The sequence below is a fragment of the Capronia epimyces genome, assembly GCF_000585565.1.
Source record: "Capronia epimyces CBS 606.96 chromosome Unknown aczIQ-supercont1.3, whole genome shotgun sequence".
NCBI classification, from domain to species: Eukaryota; Fungi; Ascomycota; class Eurotiomycetes; order Chaetothyriales; family Herpotrichiellaceae; genus Capronia; species Capronia epimyces.
In genome coordinates this window covers 1-12,349 of record NW_006912906.1, presented here as the reverse complement: position 1 = coordinate 12,349, position 12,349 = coordinate 1, and the positions used below count along the sequence as shown (strand labels likewise).

General features: G+C 51.4%; 4 protein-coding genes across 4 annotated transcripts; 2 read left to right on the top strand and 2 right to left on the bottom strand.

The window, feature by feature from the left end:
• Nucleotides 1-65: 65 nt before the first annotated feature.
• A1O3_03255 (uncharacterized protein) lies at nt 66-1,943 on the bottom strand (the record flags this gene model as incomplete). The annotated part of the gene is made up of 1 exon (XM_007733393.1): nt 66-1,943. The coding sequence occupies one exon, from the start codon at nt 1,941-1,943 to the stop codon at nt 66-68; it is 1,878 nt and encodes a 625-aa protein (XP_007731583.1).
• A 376-nt stretch (nt 1,944-2,319) lies between these two features.
• A1O3_03254 (2,2-dialkylglycine decarboxylase (pyruvate)) lies at nt 2,320-3,726 on the top strand (the record flags this gene model as incomplete). Its single annotated transcript, XM_007733392.1, has 1 exon — nt 2,320-3,726. The coding sequence occupies one exon, from the start codon at nt 2,320-2,322 to the stop codon at nt 3,724-3,726; it is 1,407 nt and encodes a 468-aa protein (XP_007731582.1).
• Nucleotides 3,727-3,923: 197 nt separating this feature from the next.
• On the bottom strand, nt 3,924-5,878 carry A1O3_03253 (uncharacterized protein; the record flags this gene model as incomplete). The annotated part of the gene is made up of 3 exons (XM_007733391.1): nt 3,924-4,824; nt 4,921-5,222; nt 5,318-5,878. 3 exons carry the CDS (start codon nt 5,876-5,878, stop codon nt 3,924-3,926), a joined length of 1,764 nt encoding a protein of 587 aa, XP_007731581.1.
• An 850-nt stretch (nt 5,879-6,728) lies between these two features.
• On the top strand, nt 6,729-8,257 carry A1O3_03252 (uncharacterized protein; the record flags this gene model as incomplete). Its single annotated transcript, XM_007733390.1, has 2 exons — nt 6,729-7,690; nt 7,831-8,257. The coding sequence occupies 2 exons, from the start codon at nt 6,729-6,731 to the stop codon at nt 8,255-8,257; spliced, it is 1,389 nt and encodes a 462-aa protein (XP_007731580.1).
• Nucleotides 8,258-12,349: the final 4,092 nt, after the last annotated feature.

Here is a 12,349-nt window from a genome sequence, read left to right as displayed (position 1 = left end):
TTGGGGCGGCATGCTTCCACTCCTATTCCCGGTCATGCTCATACTCATACTCTTCAACGACATTGCTAATCGCCAAAGCTGAAATCACCCTGCCCCATAAAGAAGTTGTCGCTGGGCCAGTCACCAAAGATTTCCGGGAAGAGCTCTTCGAGGCTGGAGTCCTGCACTTGCTGCATAGTAGACACATCCTCCGGCATGGCCTCATCCACAGCTCCGCCTTTGAAATGGCTTTGGGTGTCGACGGCGACGGAGTGGCTGGGCATGGTAGGAGGGGTGTCATTTAGCGTGCACGGGAGCGAGTCCTCGATCCTCTTCAGCACACACTCGCTCTGAGATAGGCAGGTCTCGGCTAGATCCCACTTGTCCTCCTCCTGGTACTTGTGAAGGCAGTCGACCAGAGCGCGTGCACTTGTCATACACTGCCTCCGTACGTTGGTGTCACTCGTCTGGAGCGCGCAGCGGAGTAGTAGTGTTACCGCCGAGGTAAAGTGGTGGGCGTTATAGGGAAGCCAAAATGCTATTAGGTCGTGTTTCCTTAACGACGTGACGAAGCCGACGATGTTGCCCGCCGCCACCTGGCAAGCCAATAGCCACGACGAGGGCGGATTGCTGTCACGCTGGCTCTCACAGTGGCTATCGTGCTGGCTAATTTCATGCCACGCCATCCGTCGGAGGAGCATTCTTACCGAGAGATATGAAAGTTGTAGATTCACCAGGCCCGGCACCGATGGTCGCTCGTAGAAGTCCCCCAGGTCGAGCCAGGAAGGTTGGCCCTCCATCCACTGGTCTAGGGCAATCTCTAACTGGGATATCTGCTCGGTGCTGTCTTTGGCACGGAAAGAGTAGATCAACGGCAACACGTCGCCGATGAGTTCTGTAAGCCGACATAGTTGAATATACACTTCGGCGGCCCGGACATCTCTTAGAGAGTCGGCTCGGCTCGGGGTGAGTAGGAGCTCGACCGTGGGAATAGGTACGTTGTAATGATCCTTGGAGACATAGGGAGGTGTGCCTTGAGCGAAATTCAGCCACCGATCTTGGATCAGTAGCCCCCACCACAACTTCCAACGTAGTCTTTTTTCCAAGTCTCGGATCTTCCACTCGCTACAGTCATGATTCAGTCCGATGGTATATGCCAGAGCCACGGTGCGGGCCACATTGGCGACGTTGTGAACGAGACGTTGATATGGTCGTCCAGAAGTACCGATACAAATGGTGCTGATGGTGGCTATGTCGCCTTTTTGTAGGCTGGCCGCGTTCAACGCCACCGAGGTCTGCCAGGCAAGGTCCTGATCAGGACGGACATATGCGGTCAGTGTCGGGGACAAGTCCCAGTAGAACAGCGCGTGAGAGACGAGAATGACTAAGAACGTCTGGGGCAGGGTGCTGCGATTCTGGATCCGGGTCATGATGTAGTGTTCGTCGGTGAGGGGAAAGCAGGGTTCGATGTGCTCGAAGTAATTCGACATCAGCTTGTCGAGGAAAGGGTCAACCTGGGCTAGTAGCTCCTGCGGAAGATTTCTCGAGCACTGGCACCCCGTGGGACTCGGCATCCGCGGTGGGATAGGTACCTGGTAGATGGGTTGCTGCTGCTGGGTTTCTCGTTGGATCGACCGACCGTTGGTGCTGGCGGGCGGGAGGTGGAGATATTGTTCTAGAATCTGGGTGTCGCGCGCCATCACCGGCCCGACGACACGAGCATTACTCTCTAGAGACCGGGCGTCGGCTAGGAGTGACCGGTGAATGAAGCCGATCTTGGGTGACTGGGATTCATGGCCATGGCTGTCATCTTTCTTGGTGTTGGCCAATGAACAGGGGACGCCGTGTCGGTGGCAGCGCGAGCAAGCTTGTCCGGGGACCTCGACTAAACATCGAGAGCGACGCTGGTGACAGCGAGTACATGCAGGGTATCGATGCGACCGGTATGGGCGGGCGCTCTTCATGTTGGTGAGGGCAAGTTAGGGGTTGTCGATTCGTCAGGTCAGAACATTACAACATGAACATGTTAGCTGACTGGGAGCCAGGCTGTGGCCGCCGGCTGCGATAAGGCTTTCACTCAGGCCAATCACCAGCCCGCTCGAACCGACTCAACAGCCTCCAATCATGGCGCAACCTTGCAACGGCGGGACCAATCATTGTCCAGCTTCGCCGTCGGTGGGTCACTCCAGTATTCACTATATGAGCCGTGTCTCCTCGTTGCTGGATGCTGGTCAGCCTGCGGTTCTTTCATGAGCATCTACTACTGTTGGATCTCTATATCTATCCTCTATCCTCTAAGAGAACAACAGAACCCTAACCTCCAACCTCTAACCCAACACTATGGCGCCACATGCACAGGACATCGTCGTCTCTGGCTCAGAGTCGACCAATACCAACAAATCCCAAGCATACGTCCCGTCCCTCTACCACGATGTTGATGAGCAGGACCTGCAACAGTCTGCCAGAGAGTATCTGGCCAACTACGGCATCCCTCTTCACACTGATATCATTACGGGCGCTAAAGACCTCTATGTCTACAACTCGACCGGCCACCGGATCCTGGACTGGACCTCAGGACAGATGTCTTGCCTGATTGGCCATGGACATCCCGAGATTGTGTCGGTGATTCACGACTACGCCAGCAACCTCGACCACCTCTTCAGTGCCATGGTATCGCCCCCAGTGATCAACCTCGCTAAACGCCTCGCCTCCGTGCTCCCCAAACCCCTGTCCAAGACGGTCTTCCTCTCGACTGGTGGAGAGTCCAACGAGGCGGCGATTAAGATGGCCAAGATCTATACCGGAAAGTTTGAAATCGTCGGGCTGGGGGCATCGTGGCACGGCATGACCGCGCAGGCACTGTCATCGCAGTATTTCTATGGCCGCCGAGGTCAGGGTCCTCTGGTGCCCGGGTCTCATCAGCTACCTGCCCCCAATGCCTATCGGTCGATTTTCCGCCACCCGGACGGCAGCTATGACTGGGAAACGGAGTTGAACTACGGCTGGGAGATGGTCGACCGCGCTTCGTGTGGCTCTCTCGCTGCGTGTATCGTCGAGATCATCCAGTCAACCGGCGGCATGCACGTGTTACCACCGGGCTATCTGACCGCTTTGAAGAAGCACTGCGAGAAGAGAGGGATGCTGCTGATCATCGACGAGGCACAGACTGGAGTCGGCCGGACCGGCGATCTCTTCGCCTTTAACCACGAAAACGTGGTCCCGGATATCCTGACCCTAAGTAAAACCCTAGGCAACGGCATCCCCCTCAGCGCGGTGGTGACGTCTCCTGAGATCGACCGGGTCTGCACCGAGCGCGGCTTCATGTTCATCACCACCCATGTCAACGACCCCATGCCAGCCGCGGTCGGCGACAAGGTGCTGGAAATTGTGCAGCGCGACAACCTAGTAGAAAACTCACGGCTCATGGGTCTCCATCTTGAGGCGGGATTGAAGAAGTTGCAGTCTCGCTACGGCTGCGTTGGCGATGTACGCGGCCGCGGCCTCATGATGGGCATGGAGATTGTTGCCGACAGGGATAGCAAGGCCCCTTCACCGGAGCTGGCGCAAAAGCTCGCCGACAAGATATACGAACTGGGCCTGTGGGCCAACCTTAGTAGCCATCCTGTCTCTGGTGGCTCTTTCAGGATCGCGCCGCCCATTACAACCACACGAGCGCAAATAGACGAGGGTATTGAGATCCTAGAGCGAGCGCTGGCGGCCACTAAAGGCTCACAGCCGCTATACTGACACCTTAGCTAGTACTCTGCAGAGAAAGTATAATCTTTCTTATTCTACTAGTACACTTTCTAGCTTAATATAGGATTAGATATTAGGACTAATAAGTATTAGCAGAGGTATAGATAGGTATTAAGTAAAATATACTATAGGGCGTAAATCCTCCCTATCAGTAAGAAGTATAGTCTCCTATAGCATACTATCTACTACTAGAAAATAAAGTCTACCACGGGATCCCAGAATTTCTTTGGTCTTTTTTCCTGCTCGGCGATAAACTCGGCCTCTTCGTCATCGATCTCCTGTTTGCCGCTATAGATATCGGCGGCGGCGGGCTTGACGAAGCTGGGTCTCTTGAAGATCTTCCAGAAGGCGTAAGTGACGATGAAGAAGGCGATGCCGAAATACGACGAGATGAAGTCGGCGGCGTTGAAGGCTCCGGGCCAAAAGACATAGAAGCCGTTGAACAGCATAATAATAAAGCAAAAGCAGATGGCGAACCAAGCCGCGTATGGTTGGAGATGGAAGGGTGTGCGAAACGGCAGTACCGACAGGTCACCCGTTTGGGCGATCATGGCCCGCCGGAAGCAGATGTAGGTGTACAGGATGATCATGTAGGTGATCAAAAAGGAGACGGTCGACAGGTTGATGAACCAGTTCAACACGGTCGACGTCGAGTTGCTGGAGTTGAGAAAGGTGATGCATGAGATCAGCCCCACCACGCCCAGCGCGTATACGGGCACGCCGGCCTTGGAGCATTTGCGGAAGATTTTCGGGGCCTTGTTGTTGATCGACATGGCGTACAGTGTCCGCGTCGCGGAATACACGTATGCGTTGCCACACGACCACGCCGATGTCAGCACGATCGCGTTCACAAAGTTTGCTAGACCGTTCACCCCGTGCGACCGCAGCCCGATCACCCACGGCGATACCGCTGCACCCGAACTCCCTGAGGTCAGCGCGTCGACCAGCTCCTGGCTCGATGCGTCGCAGATGACCCCCAGCGCGAGCGTGCCGACAATATAAAAAAGACCTAACCGAAAATAGATCTTGCGTGTCGCTGCTGGAATCACCTTGCGCGGGTTTTGCACTTCGCCAGAGCACATCATGATACTGGGAGGGAAAAGTCAATATCCAAAACCATTGCCAAAGGATTCAGAGGGAGAGAGAGACATGTGGGTTTCAAATCCAGCATGAGGGATAGCTTACACGTCAGGACCACCACACGCGAAACCAGCATATATAAGAACACGCCAAAAGCCCAGAAACCGACCTAGGGCGCCTTGCTCGAGGTATTCTTTCATAGGAGTTTTCCAGTAGCGGAAGCCATATCGGTCATGGTTGGGATTTCCGCCCAGCATGGTAATAAAGGTGGCGCAGATCAGGCCGAGCATAAGTAGGATTTTGAAACTGGCCGTGACGAATTCAATCTCCCCATACCAGCGAACTGCCACTAAGTTCAATAGGATTGAAATTCCCAATGTGAGTAACACATAGTATCCTGGATTGGTCTGCCAAGTCAAATAGTTAAATCATGACAATACTAGAAGAAGAAAAGACGAATAGACAAAAACACAAGACGGGGAGAGAGAGAGAGATAACTTACCTTGTCGTCCCAAAACTGAATGACGGAAACAGTACCAGTAAAGTCGGAACAGACCAACATAAGAGCCCCGTACCAGTAGACGTAACCGCTCGCAAATCCTAAGGCAGGATCGACGTACCGATCGGCGAATTGAAAGATGCTGCCTCTGATGGGGAGCCACGAACACAGCTCGGCGGCACACATCATCAGAGGAAAGAGGACAAAGGCCGAGAAGAATGTGAATCCCAGAAAGACGCTCAGGGGACCCGACCGGGCCAGGGCGCTGCCAATACCCAGGAACATACCCGTCCCGATAGACGAGCCGATGGTGATAAGTTGCATATGTCGAGAAGACAGGCCGCGCTTGGTCTTGCCATATTGCATTTGATCCCGACTGCTGAGCTCCGAGTACATATGCATTGTAGTGGTACCTGACTCGACCATTTCGTCGTCCGGTGTTGCGGGAGTTGTTCCGACGGCTGTGACGAGCTCCGGTTTCGAGTAATAGTCTCGGTTCTGGTCGCCGCCGTTGACGACAATGTCGTGGTTCTCTGATGATGAAACAGACTCCATGATGGTCATGATGTTGATATGGTTTTCTGTGTGAGCAGCATAGGGAAATATAAAACGTTTAAGGGCCCATAATACTTTTTATAAAACAAATGTATGGGGCCCATGCCATGTGCCAGCCGGTCTGTCTGTTTATCTGGCCCTTGTCGAGGCTGGTGTGGAGAGCCTTATCAAAGAAACTCTTAGTTGGGGGAGATTTTAAACCTTAACCTAGTAGTATCCCGTTATTCTACCGTATCAGGCCGAGCAGGCTTACCGAGATAACCCACTTAGCGAGTCAGATAACTAGACTTATCCATACTAGATAACTATCTGTCATAGTGGACTATCGGCTTTTCATTCTCGTTGCCGGTGCCCCGGACATCTCGTAGCAAAGCATGCTCGGTTTGCACGACTCTCATGCCGAGATTATGCCTCCTACACCCACACACCCCGCCCGCCAGCCTGATAGGAGGGCCTATTACACAATTTAGCGGCTAACTTGAAACTTATCTAAGGCTCATCAACTCTGCAATATACGTATCAATCTCAAACCGACAAAGTCGTCACGTCACCTTATTATTATTGCCACGTGGTGCCACGTTGTCCTGTAATAATAGAAGCACCTTTGCTGGAAACACGGTTGGAAAAGAAAAGGGCCGTCGGTCGGTCGGTCCAATCACTCACTTTTCTCCCAAAGGGCGCTGATGCTGCTCTATCTTTCTCAATTCTAATAATCTATCTGCACTATTCTTGCCTATCATCATCATTCCACTCACGACTTCTAAGATTACCCTGTTGACGTGTGTTTTGGCTTTGCGAAACCAGGGCAGGGTTTGTATTGGTTATTATTTACACATATCCTCCTTCTTTCTTTCTAAAGATGCTCTACACCCATGCGACGATAATCACGGTCGACCAGACCCGCCGGGTCATCAGCGATGGCGCACTCCTCGTACACGACGACAAGATTGTCGACGTGGGCAAAACGACCGAGTTGACGACCAAGTATCCCGAGGAAGCCCAGTACGACCTTTCCAACCACATCGTGATGCCGGGCATGGTTTCGACGCACATGCACTGCGTGCAATCCATCCTGCGCGGCATTGCCGAAGACCGCGACCTGATCTCTTGGATGTGTGACCGCATTTGGGTGGCACAGGGCAATATCACGCCGCCCGAGGCCTACGCGGCGGCCCGCCTGTCCATGGCCGAGATGCTCAAGGGCGGCACCACTTGTTTCATCGAGTCGCTGTGGGCCGAGCGGTACGGCTTCGACGGGCTGGTTAAGGCGGTCGACGAAAGCGGCATCCGGGGCTGCCTGGGCAAAGTGGTCATGGATCGACGAGCCGACCAACCCGAGTTCAGGAACCGCATGCACCACGGTCTGGTCGAGGACCGCCAAAGTTTGGCCAACGCTGTCCAAATGCACGACAAATGGCACGGTTCTAGCGATGGGAGAGTGCAGGTTTGGTTTGGCGCGAGGACCCCCGGCGGTGTTACCACCGAATTATTGACCGAAATGTCCAGCATTGCCAGAGAGAAAGGCATTCGCATCACCATGCATTGCCTGGAAGAAAAGGCCGACCGAGACGTCTTTGACCAGGATTTCAAAAAGGGCCCCATGCAATATTGCGAGGAAATTGGTCTCCTCGGCGACAGAACCGTCTTGATTCACATGGTTTGGCTGGAAGATGACGATATTCACCGTCTGGCCACCACGCGTACACACATTGCCCATTGTCCGTCTAGTAACATGAAACTTGGGTCGGGGTTCTGTCCGGTCCCCAAGCTTCTTGACAACAATGTCAATGTCGGAATTGGTTGTGATGGTGCTCCTTGCAGGTAAGCAATCAGTCCTGGAACTCGTCGGAACTGTTTTTTTCTTTTCTTCACCTCCCTCCTTCCTCCTTTTTGGCAATGCAATACAATACAAGAGCCAGACAAAAAGAACCTGGGCTGAAGGAGTGTGATAAACTTTCTAGTAACACGCTGGACCTGTTCCAAGAGATGTCTCTTGCGGCAAAACTGCAAAAGGGTTTACATCTCAACCCCAAACTCCTTCCAGCCGAGACCATGATCGAAATGGCAACCATCAAAGGCGCCGAGGCGGTCGGTCTTGTCGACAAAATCGGGTCTCTAGAGATTGGAAAACAAGCCGACTTCATCGGCATTAAGGTCGAAAATCTACATCAGGTCCCCACCTACGATCCCGTCAGTACTGTGGTCCATGCCACAAATGCCAGGGATGTCAAACTGGTAGTGGTAAACGGTAAAGTCACGGTAGAGAACGGCCAGCTGACCACTATGGATGAAGCTGAGGTCATACGTGAAGGAATCAAGGCTGGAAAGGCTGTTTTAAGCCGCGCCAACTTGGCTGATGATATTCACGGTAGTTGGCCTCTAGAATAACTGAATAAAATAAACTAAAGTATCAGTTAGTTACTTGTAGATATTACTACTCACTTTCTCGAGGGGCGGTAATCCTTAGAGGCAGAGGAGTCTAAGGCCGGACATCAACCCACTAGGATGAATAAATATCAGTCAGCAATCACGGTGCAACTAAGAACGGGACAGATAGGCTTTCGAGCCTTCCTCCACAAAATAAAGGTCCCTAACATTGACAGCCCACTCTGTCTGATATACAGAGAACTAGAAATAGTATAACATGTCCTTCTAAGATACTAGAGATAGATAGAGCTAAGAGAGGAATATCTAAGAGACAGACTAAAGACTAGGATTAGGCTGATGTTATAGATGCTCTGGAAGACGAGACAAGTGTCAGGATTCATGCGGAGGCAGCAGCGTATATTACCCGCCTACAGCCCGAGAAACTGAAGGGGGTAGGACTACCGAAGAATATATAATAATAGAGATCACGTAATCTAAGGGTGATCTATAGCTCTAGGCGCTCTAGAGAGAGTAATAGAGTAGGATAGATCTAGATTAATCTATAACTCTAGGTACTCTAGGGAGAGTAATAGAGTAGAATAGAGTACTACGAGTTTCCTATATCTATATAGTCGTAGGTTTTTCTACCGCTTATAGCTTTTCTTTCGTAGTTAACTTTATTTATAAACTAGATAATACGTTTATTAATAGTTTTCGTTCTAAATATAGATACTCTTACTCTAGTATATATATCAAAATATCTTCTTTTATATATTAGTAACCCTAATTAAATACGTAACTTCTCAAAGGAATAATTCGTAACACTTTAACTACCGTCTAATCGAAGAAGAAGTTATATAGCTAGCTCTCGCGTTAGATCGCTAATAGGATTAGTTAGGTCTACTATAATAGTAGTAACTCTAAGATCTACTATAATAATAGTTAACGAGAATAGAGGTTAATAGACTAAGTGTCACGAATCGTTCCTCAAGGAGTCACGTGTTCGAGTGAAGGTACTGATAAGCGGAAGAAGATGTTTCGATGCGTATGCTAGAGCAAGGGTGTCATGTATTCAGAACGAAAACTATTGATGAAATGTATCACCTAGTTTGTGAACGAAGTTGACTACGGAAGAAAAGCTATGAACGGTGGGAGAACCCACGACTAACGTGGATGATAAGCGAGCTGGCCAGATAAGCGAGCTGGCCACTTTCCCTCAAAATCACGACCATCAACTTTAAATAGATATTACTCTACCACCAAAGCTAAATATGTCTTCAAATGAATGTCAGTTGATCCTTGCCCAACAAGCTATCAAGAAAAACCCAAAACTAAGTATTCGAGAGGCAGCTAAACTCTACTCGGTCCCTCGTTCTACCCTGGGTACGCGACTCAAGGGTACCCAATCTCGATACGATAGCATATCCAACTCACGAAACCTGACCTCCCTCGAAGAGGACACGATTATTCAGTATACTCTCGACCTCGATACGCGATCGCACCCTCTCCGACTCGGTGGTGTGGAAGATATGGCTAACCGACTACTGGCGGAGCGCGACGCGCCGCCCGTCGGAAAGCGATGGGCGTTCAACTTTGTTAAGCGACGACTAGAGCTCCGGACGCGTTTCTTTCGTCGGTATGACTATTAGAGGGCCCAATGTGAAGATCCCGACGTGATTCGCGCGTGGTTCGCGCTCGTAAAGAATATAGTCGTAAAATATGACGTGGTAGACGCGGATATCTATAATTTTAATAAGACCGGGTTTCTAATAGGTACAATCTCGATAGGTATAGTCGTGACGAGTGCCGAAAGGCGCTCGGGCGCGAAGTTAGTCCAGCCTAGCAATCGAGAATAAGTAATAGTGATTTAGGGCGTCAACGCGCTAGGCTGGACGGTTCCGCCGTTTATTATTATTTCGGATAAATACTATCTCTCCATCTAGTACTAAAACAGCTCTCTCCCACCTAACTAGGTTATCGCTACGTCTCCTAACGGCTAGACCACGAACGAGAGAGGTCTAGAATAGATCCGGTACTTTAATTAGTACACAAAACCGCGAACGATGGGTAAATATCGTCTCTTAGTGCTCGACGGGCACGAAAGCTACTACTCGACCGATTTTAAGCTCTATTATAAGGAGCACGATATTATTACCCTCTATATACCGCCTCATTTATCTTATATCCTCTAGCCTCTCGACGTTAGGTGTTTTAGCCCGTTAAAACGGGCGTACGGTGATTAAATTAAGAAGAGAGTCCGGGCCGGTACCATCTATATTTCGAAGGAGGACTTCTTTCCCGCGTTTTTAGCCGCTTTTTAGTAGACGATAACGGTTTAAAACGTCTAGGGAGGATTTAGAGGGGCCGGGCTCGTTCCTTACGACCCGGAAAGTGTGATTGCTCGTCTAGATGTAAAGCTACGGACACCTACACCCGATGTACCTAGTATTACGGCGACCTAAGTATAGATGTTAAAGACGCCTACACATATTAGGAGAGTGCGGAACGGAATGTGTTTCCGTCCCCCGTCCCCGCTAGGTCGGTGCGAAACGCATTCCGTTTCGTACCTCCGCCAATCGCCTGGCGGTGTAGTGGTCTCCACCCGACCACGAATACATGAATGCGTTTCATTGGTCGTAGGCACGATAGAGGAACGATTACCGATATCGATAGGACGCGTCGTGAGTATTTCTAGCCATCGACGCGTGCGAGTATCTTAAGTACAGAATTTATGAAGCTTATTAGCAGTAAATCGATAGCACTAAATTTCTCGTGAAGATGAAATGGTCAGATCTCTCCGCGGTCGAAAGACAGACCCGTCTTCAATCTCTTCATCTCGAGATCGTCGAGTGTGTTCTCGCCGATCGTCGTTCTCGATCTCTCTTGATCTGTCGCGTCTGTGGTTATGTTCTCTCGACACAGGCGAATAGTGTCAATAAGCATCTAAAAGAGAAGCGCCAACTCCCTGCGGCTCGACATCAAGGGTTAACCACCTTTCTTCGTTCGCTAGGGCTTTCAGATCCTCGAGATCTCTCTCTACCTAAGGACGATCTCCCGCCATTTCCTCACTTAACGATTCGACTAGGCTATAGCTGTTCGAAATGTCTATATCGCAGTCTTAACTATAAGCTCGTCGGCGATCATATTACCGCGCGACACCTCGATCTTCGTAACTCCGGCCAATGGACTCGAGATTATATTCGACCCGTCTCCCTTCAGAGCTGGACTCTTAGTCCTCCTCAAGGCTATTAGATCGTTCACTCTAGCTATTCTCCTCTCGATCAACAACGTCCCGAGGTTTACGATTCGGTCGATACTTCTCCTCGCCGGGGTGATTATATTGAGCAACTTCGAGAGAGTGAACAGACTTATCTCCGGCAATGTCTACCGCCCGCTTCCACTCTCGCGCGCGAGTCTCAGAGCTCCGACACTCTATCAATCTGGCTTCGCCGAACGAGATGGGTCGAGACCTACTACTAAACCATGGCGGCCCGTAGCGTCGCCCTCCGTCAGCGTCATTGTCCAAAAACGGTGTGTAGCGTCGACGGGTCGGTCTCCACCCGCGTAGCGCGAGCTTTCGGTGTGTAGCGTGAATCTATGATCCTGGATCGCGTTAACGCGTCGCCTCGTTCACACGGAGAATCGTGGTAAACCAGTAGTCGTAGTGATTCCCCGTCACAATGACATAGGAAGCGGCATCGTCATCCCTGGCGACGACTTCACCGTGAGAATCTTATGAACGATCGAACACCCAGAATCACCATGTCTCCGGCACGGCTCAAGGACCTCGGTCTCGTCGTCACCCCCGAAGCCGCGCTCGTCTGTCAAACGTGTCGCCACGCGCTCCCAGCTCAACCGGCCGCCGTTCGACGGCACCTCCGTCAGACTCACCTCCTCGACCGTGATGGCCAGACCGGCCTCGACGAACTCGCGTCCCGGACCTTGACCGACATCGCGCACCTGCAGCCACGCTCGGACGAGTCGCCCGAGGACCCGCTGCTCCGAACGGCGCCTGGCTTTGTCTGTCTCCACTGTCCCGAGCGGACGAGTAGCGAACAGCTCTTGTGGCGGCACCTCTCGACTCGGCATCAGATCGCGCGGGTGGACGCCGTC